The 7,622-nt window shown below is 47.5% G+C and overlaps 1 protein-coding gene across 1 annotated transcript; it reads left to right on the top strand.

Annotated features, from left to right (window-relative positions):
• The first annotated feature begins 5,839 nt into the window (after window positions 1-5,839).
• Window positions 5,840-7,399, top strand: KHDC3L (KH domain containing 3 like, subcortical maternal complex member). The gene is made up of 3 exons (XM_087856897.1): window positions 5,840-6,032; window positions 6,190-6,369; window positions 6,636-7,399. Exons 1-3 carry the CDS (start codon window positions 5,864-5,866, stop codon window positions 7,397-7,399), a joined length of 1,113 nt encoding a protein of 370 aa, XP_087713023.1. The 5' UTR covers window positions 5,840-5,863.
• The last annotated feature ends 223 nt before the right edge of the window (window positions 7,400-7,622 follow it).

Genomic DNA, 7,622 nt, shown 5'->3' with positions numbered 1-7,622 from the left:
CCCCATGTCCGGCTCCCTGCTTGGTGGGGAGCCTGCTTCTCCCTCTCCTCCCCGCTTTTGCTATCTCTGTCTCTTTCTCAAATAAAAAAATAAAATCTTTTAAAAAATTTAAAAATAAATATAAAAAAAAATAACCACTCATTGATTTCAAGCTCATGGACCACTAGTACCATTTTTATATTGGTACCAGTTTTACTAGCTTCAACCATTCACTTATATTAAGACTTCAGTACATGGCTGAAATGACAATTTTTCTATCCAAACTAAGATGATAAATTCAAAGAAAAAAGGGAACTAAACCTTAAAAAGTATGTGCTGCTTCTAAAGAATCAATAGCTAGAGGAATGAACTGCTTTTCAAAGTGACCCATTTTAGACAATCTCTGATGTTCCCTGTATTACTTTCTCAATCTCAGGTTATTTATAGATGGAAACATAGCAATAAAATACCTATAATCTTCATCACTTTCTATGTTCAATATACTACACAGTAATGCTACATAGTTAAAGGTTTTGGCCATTTATGTAACTACCCTAATATCTTAAATATCTGAGGTTTTAATAATCTGAAGCTATAAACCTAAGCTATAGAGGCACATAAGCTGGGTAAGGGTTTCTTAACCTCGGAAAATTGACACTTAGTGTTGGATAATTCTTCTTTGTGGGGCGCTGTTCTGTGCATAGCAGGATATCAGTAGGCATCTCTGGCCTCTACCCACTACATACCAGTAGCAACCTTTCCCACTTCCCCATTTTGACAACCAAAAATGTCTCCAGATGTTGCCAAATGTCTTCTGGGGGTCAAAATTAGCCTTCCCCCCATCGAGAACCACAAAGCTAGAATTTTACATAGACATAATTGTAAACTGAGTGCACAGATTATACAAGATTCTATGCAGTTTTTCTAATTCAAAGAGTACAGCACAGGGGCGCCTGGGTGGCACAGCGGTTAAGCGTCTGCCTTCGGCTCAGGGCGTGATCCCGGCGTTCTGGGATCGAGCCCCACATCGGGCTCCTCTGCTATGAGCCTGCTTCTTCCTCTTCTACTCCCCCTGCTTGTGTTCCCTCTCTCGCTGGCTGTGTCTATCTCTGTCGAATAAATAAATAAAATCTTTAAAAAAAAACAAAACAAAGAGTACAGCACAATAGTTTTTGCTATACTGTTTATGCTAGGGCATACAGTTCTTATGTAATGTACTATTTAAGTATACAGTTACCCACACATAGCTATCTTTTTCCTATTGAAAACACTGACATTAAACAGGAAAAAAACCCATAGCTAATCTTGCAACCATTTTTATATTACCCAATATAGAGAAAAACCTATGGTTTACAAACATTTGCTAAATGGCAACCGCGATAAATCACGGCGAGTGTCCTTCCTTCTGAACTTGAAGTCTCTCTTTCTCTACTTGTAAGTGTTCTTTTTCTTTTCTTTCTTTTTTTTAAGATTTTATTTTATTTATTTGACAGAGAGAGAGAGAGAGAGCCAGCGAGAGAGGGAACACAGGCAGGGGGAGTGGGAGAGGAAGAAGCAGGCTCCCAGCGGAGAAGCCAATGTGGGGCTCCATCCCAGGGCCCTGGGATCACGCCCTGAGCCGAAGGCAGACGCTTAACGACTGAGCCACTCAGGCGCCCCTCAAGAAAAAGTTCTAATCATATCTCCCTCAGTGAATGTTGGGTGTAGACAAACATACATGCTCAGAGCTTCCGATTAGTTTTTTACTAGACAAACAAAAACAGCATAGGACAGGTGAAAAAGAAAAGAAAAAGAAGAATAGCAGTCCAGAAGGCCAATTTTTAAATAACAGGAGTTCTAGAAAGAGGTTAAGAGGAAACACAAGGAAGAAAAAATGTTTAATAAAATAATTGAAAAACATCTCCCAAAGATTAAGATCAGAATGGCCTAAACTTCTCAAAAGCATCACTGGAAGCTAGCAGACAATGAAGTGAAGCATGAAATTTTGAGGGAAAATTTTTTTCAATCAAGAATTCTAAGGCCAAATATCCAATTCACTGTGTGGATAGAATAAAAATATTTTCCAACATGCAAGGCCTCAGAAAAAAATAGATTTGCTCTATCAAAATGAAAGGAAGTCTCTCTCTGAAGAGAAGTAAAATAATGAAACCATTGCCTCAAATACCGTGAACCAGGTGAGAGAACCTCTGGGTTCTCAGGCTGAACGCAGCCCAGGGTAAGGCCAGTGTAAACTACCACTAAGAGTCCAAATTCCTTACCCCTTACCTGAAGTCTCCCACTACCTTCTCCAAACCCATTCACTCCCCAGACACAGAAATACTCTTGCCTTGACTAAGTCGGGTAGTAAAGAGCAACGAAAAGGGTTCATCTTTTTACTACTGAAAATTCATTTTTAAAGCTAACGTTTTAACCCAAAGGAGACTCCAAAACTGAAGGGACAATGAACAATAATGAAATAACTGTGTCTGTCAAATATGTAATTTTAAAGTCCTGTAGAAGGAGGCACTCTGTCTGTCAAAATAATCAGACAGCCTTTGAAAATTATAGGAACATTATAGCTAGAAAACTGACAGCTATGAAGTTTCTAAGTGAACTTCTAAACTCTAAACCACTTTCCCTTGGTCCCGTGAAAGAAAACATTTCATTTCAAAAATTCACTTGACGCTTATTCTGTTGTTGTTGTTGCTGTTGATGACCGCTCTTCAGTTCCACCTGAAAAAGTATATTTCTCATTTTGATAAACCTAGCACATTAGGCATCGGCACCCACTGCCACCACTGCCTTCAAAGCTTCCACTTCAAGCTGCAGTCTCCTTACCAGCCTGCAAGTCTCTATTTCTTCGTTCAGCCTGAACTAATTGTGCCCACAACTCTGTCTCTCATTTTCTGCTTCCCTCCTGGAATTCAGCTACCTCATCCTCAGCTTCCTGGAAGCTAATCAGAAATAAAGTGGGAAAGAGAATTATAGTAAAAACGAGGGTCGTCTTGGAGATGATCACAGAGCAACTCAGGAATCGTTGCCTGGGTGCTCTTGCTACTACTGTAAAATCTACTTCACAAACAACAACAACAAAACCAAATGTGCACGCACACAAAAGAAAGGAAGTCACGGGATCCAGAGAGCCCAGGATCTAACACCAGGAAAGGCTATAGTAACCCACAGGACGGCGGGCCTGAAAGCAGCTAACCCAGACTGGAGCAGTCAAGACTGAAGGAGCAGTACTCTCAAGATGAAATGATAAAGTTCCTGCTGTGCGTGAAGGTCCAGAGAAGAAATTTACACAGCTGGGGAGTGTGGAGATAAAGGACATAGAAAAATAAGCATTTTAAAAGAAAAAGAAGCATTTGAACAAAAGAGCAATTAATGACATCAAGAAAAACAAAACTTTATGCAAGAAATTGTAGTAAACTTTTGCAGCTACAGATACTATTTACAAGGTCATAATAATATAAACGTGAACACTGATCTAACAAAATCATATGACTGAACTGGGAGGCTCCCAGGTCTGATACATATAGGTAAGCTAGGAGAGAGGGGTGAAAACTGTTGGTTGTTTTTTTTTTTTCTTGGAACCCCGGGGGTGATTTTTATGCATACACAAGAGTGTTCAGAGATTTCTTTGGAAATTAATATTTTATTTCCTAAAATTGTAAAAACCAAGCCTTTAGAGCTTCCTTAAGCTTTCAAGTTTTACTTTCAAAACTTACTATCCTATTCATATGCCTAGGGTTTCTTTCTTTCTTTCTTTCTTTCTTTCTTTCTTTCTTTCTTTCTTTCAGATTTTACCTATTTATTTGAGAGAAAGAGAAAACATGAGGGAGGGTGGGGGTGGAAAGGTGGGGGGTGGGGGGATGGGGTAGAGGGAGAAGCAGACTTCCACCTGAGCAGGGAACCCGAGGGGGGGGGGTGCTTGATCCCAGGACCCTGAGATCATGACCTGAGCTGAAGGCAGATGCTTAACCAACTGAGCCACCCAGGCTCCCCAAGCCTAGAAAGTTTCCTTTTTAAGATTTATATGTTTATTTGAGGGGAGGAGGGGCTGAGGGAGAGGGAGAAGCAGACTCCCCACTGAGCAGGAGCTCCACACAGCCTCAATCCCTTGACCCTGAGATCACTACCTGAGTGGAAACCAAGAGTTTGGAGGCTTAAATGATTGCACCACCCAGGCACCCCTCCTTTCTTTTTTAACCAGTTTGAAGAATAAAGCACAATTAACTACTTATATTAAACTTTGTACAGTTGACCAATTTTGACATATAAACCACATCCAGTGAAACCATCATTGTAATCAAGATAATGCACATTTCTATTGTCCCCAAAAGTTTCCAAATGCCTTTTCCAATCCCTTCCTCCCTCCCTCCATTACCATCCCCAGGCAATTACTCCCTGATTTCTAGCATAATAGATTAGTCTGCATATTCTAGGATTTTATATGATAGATCACTTTTAAACAAAATTACTAATACTATGGTTTTAGTTCTCTTAAATATTTCTATACCCAATTCTAAACTTCAATGAAGTAAAAGATCTCTACCCATGCACTCCCCACAGGTACAGATAAATGACAATAACATGCATAGAACCCTAAGTATCCTCTTATGCCAACTAAGAAACAATGTATCATCCTACATCATCAAAGAGATTCCAGAGTAGAGATTTTCATGGAAATACCTCTTGGATTGGATTCTTGTTGGTAACACTGATGGGACCTTAAAATTCAATTTATAGTTGCTGTGTTAGGGAGTCCATAACCTCCAGAGGGGACAGTTATGAAGCCCAGATCCTTGAGTGTCAGTTATACACACACTTAATCATTCTGCCTACCCACAGAAGTTTATAACTCCATCCTGTAACCCTCTGAATGGAGGACTCTGAATGGAGCCCTTCTTTGGCTCTCAATTCATATTCTGCTTAGTTCTCAAGACTGTTAATGTTGTCAGACACCTACAAATTTCTCACTCACTTCTTCGGCCTACAAAATTCCCATAGAGGATAAAAGGATGAGCCTGGTTTCTGGGGATCTCTCACTGCTGGGTCTGGGCATGACACCCAAACTAATGACTCAAGAGCAATACAGCTTTATCTTTCTGAGTAGCAGTCAATGGGTCATGCTTTAAGCTGGGGGCGGGGGAGGGGGGAACCCAAGACACAGAAATATTATATTACTTAGAGAATTTTTAAAAAGTTTCAATAGATTCAAAAAAGTTTCAAAAAAGTTTCAATGGATTCTCTTGTAGCGTCCAAACCACATAGACTATTTGCTGCTGGGTGTGCTCAGCTGTCTCTCACAGGTTAAGGAAGAAGGAGCTGGAAATGCGATGGCACCTGGAGAGGGAACTCAGTGGTCAGGGTTCAGGAGAAAGTGGGACTTACTTTAGCCCTCGAATACCTTTTTTTTTACTCCTTAAGCTTTTACTTTTTCCATGTATTTCATTAGGCTTTCCATGAAAAAGTCATTCCAACCCCTCAGGAACGCTGGTCCCATTAAAACCGCGGGAAAGCACGTGTGTCTCCGCACATACCAGTTCGCTTCTCTTAAAGGTATTGTCCTGACGGGGGATCTTCCCTACCTCTATGCGGCTGTCCTCACCTCCCAGGACCAGCCTTCCAGACAGCTCCCACGCGGGCGCTCAGCCTCTGGCTCCCAGAGCCTGGAAGAAGGGCGGGTCCCCAGCAAGGGCCCCTCCTAGAGCGCCCAGGTGCTCGGCTCCGCGCACTCGGGCGAGCTGGGGAAGAAGCCCCAGCAGCGGGGTTTGGGAGGCGAGGGCTGGAATCCAATGAAAAGGGCGCGGATGGGGAGGGGCTTGCTAAAAGCCCTTGAAATAAGGCCCTGGCCCTGCCGCAAGTGCGGCCGCTGGTCCCAACCAGCAAGGCCCGCTGCCCCATGGCCACTCCCAGGCGGTTTCCAACCCTCGTGCAGCTGGAGCAGCGAGAAGGGACTCTATTCACGGTGCTCGGTAACCTCAGCAAGCGGCCCTACTGGTTCCACTCCGAGTATCTGAAGAGTCCGAAGGCAGTTCACCTCGAGGCGTGGCTGGTGGAAGCGATCTTCGGTGAGTGGGTCCGAGAGGGGTGGCCAATGCGGCCTTTCCCGCTTCTCTCCCAGGGCGAGCCTTTTCAGTGGCCCTCGCCGCAATCCAGCGCTGCCTCCTCCCGCAGCCTTCTCCTTCCCAAATCCCACCCCTCACAGCCTCTTTGCTTCCTGCGCAGGCCGGGGAGGAGAGCACATCCCGCACGTGGAGTGTGTGTCGCAGACCCTACTTCATGTTAATCAGTGGGACCCTGAGGGCGAAGCTGAGATCTTGATATTTGGTCGGCCTTATTACCAGAAAGATGTAGCCAAGATGATCATGAATTTGGCTGACTATCACCGCCAACTCCGGGCACAAAGTACGGAAACGGATAAATAGGGGCACCCTGGGCAGGCCATGGGTTCCTTGGGAGGGATCCTGATGCTTCCTGGATGAAACCGGGCATGGGTCTCATCCTCTCAGTCTGTCCAGGAGAGGGATTCCTTCTTGAAAAGGGATCTAGAAGGCCAAGTTGACCTGGTACTCTCAAGTTCCGGAGCCCAACCCCCCAGCCCATACGGATGAATCCTTTTGTGGAAAGAGTATGGGAACGCAGGAAAGGTCTCCACACTGTTCTTCTTCCAGGCTCAGAGGAGGTCCCTGCCCAGGACGCATCGACCCAGCGGTCCCCCGAGGCTGCCCGAGAGGCCGCGACCCAGCAGTCCCCGGAGGCGGCCCGGGAGGTGGCGACCCAGCCGTCCCCGGAGGCTGCCCGGGAGGCGGCGACCCAGCCGTCCCCCGAGGCTGCCCGGGAGGCGGCGACCCAGCGGTCCCCCGAGGCTGCCCGCGAGGCGGCGACCCAGCGGTCCCCCGAGGCTGCCCGCGAGGCGGCGACCCAGAGCTCCCCGAAGGCTGCCCGCGAGGCGGCGACCCAGAGCTCCCCGAAGGCTGCCCGCGAGGCGGCGACCCAGCGGTCCCCGAAGGCTGCCCGCGAGGCGGCGACCCAGCGGTCCCCGAAGGCTGCCCGCGAGGCGGCGACCCAGCGGTCCCCGAAGGCTGCCCGCGAGGCGGCGACCCAGCGGTCCCCGAAGGCTGCCCGCGAGGCGGCGACCCAGCGGTCCCCCGGCGCTGCCCGCGAGGCGGCGACCCAGCGGTCCCCCGGCGCAGCCCGGGAGGCGGCGACCCAGCGGTCCCCCGGCGCAGCCCGCGAGGCGGCGACCCAGCGGTCCCCCGGCGCAGCCCGCGAGGCGGCGACCCAGCGGTCCCCCGGCGCAGCCCGCGAGGCGGCGACCCAGCGGTCCCCCGGCGCAGCCCGCGAGGCGGCGACCCAGCGGTCCCCCGATGATGTCCGGGAGGCGGCGACCCAGCGGTCCCCTGACGTTACCCAGGACCCGGTTACCAGGTCATGAAAGCACTTCCCGCCGGGGAGCAGGAGCCAGGCAAGGATAAAGTGGAAGACTTTGCTGCTGCCCTATTCATCTAAGTCCCGCTTCTTCAGGCAGAAGCTGGGGAAAGAATGGTGTGGGTAGTTCTCGGTCCCCGTCCCCAGGTAAATGTTTGCAAACACTGATCTAAAGAGTTCTAATAAAGAATCGAATTTCCCTAATAAAGAATTGGATTTCTCTAGCGTCT

The sequence above is a fragment of the Ursus americanus genome, chromosome 29 (assembly GCF_024610735.1).
Source record: "Ursus americanus isolate L20-20 chromosome 29, mUrsAme1.1.p, whole genome shotgun sequence".
NCBI classification, from domain to species: domain Eukaryota; kingdom Metazoa; phylum Chordata; class Mammalia; order Carnivora; family Ursidae; genus Ursus; species Ursus americanus.
Note: the sequence above shows the minus strand (reverse complement) of the source record. Positions and strands in the feature narration are given on the sequence as shown.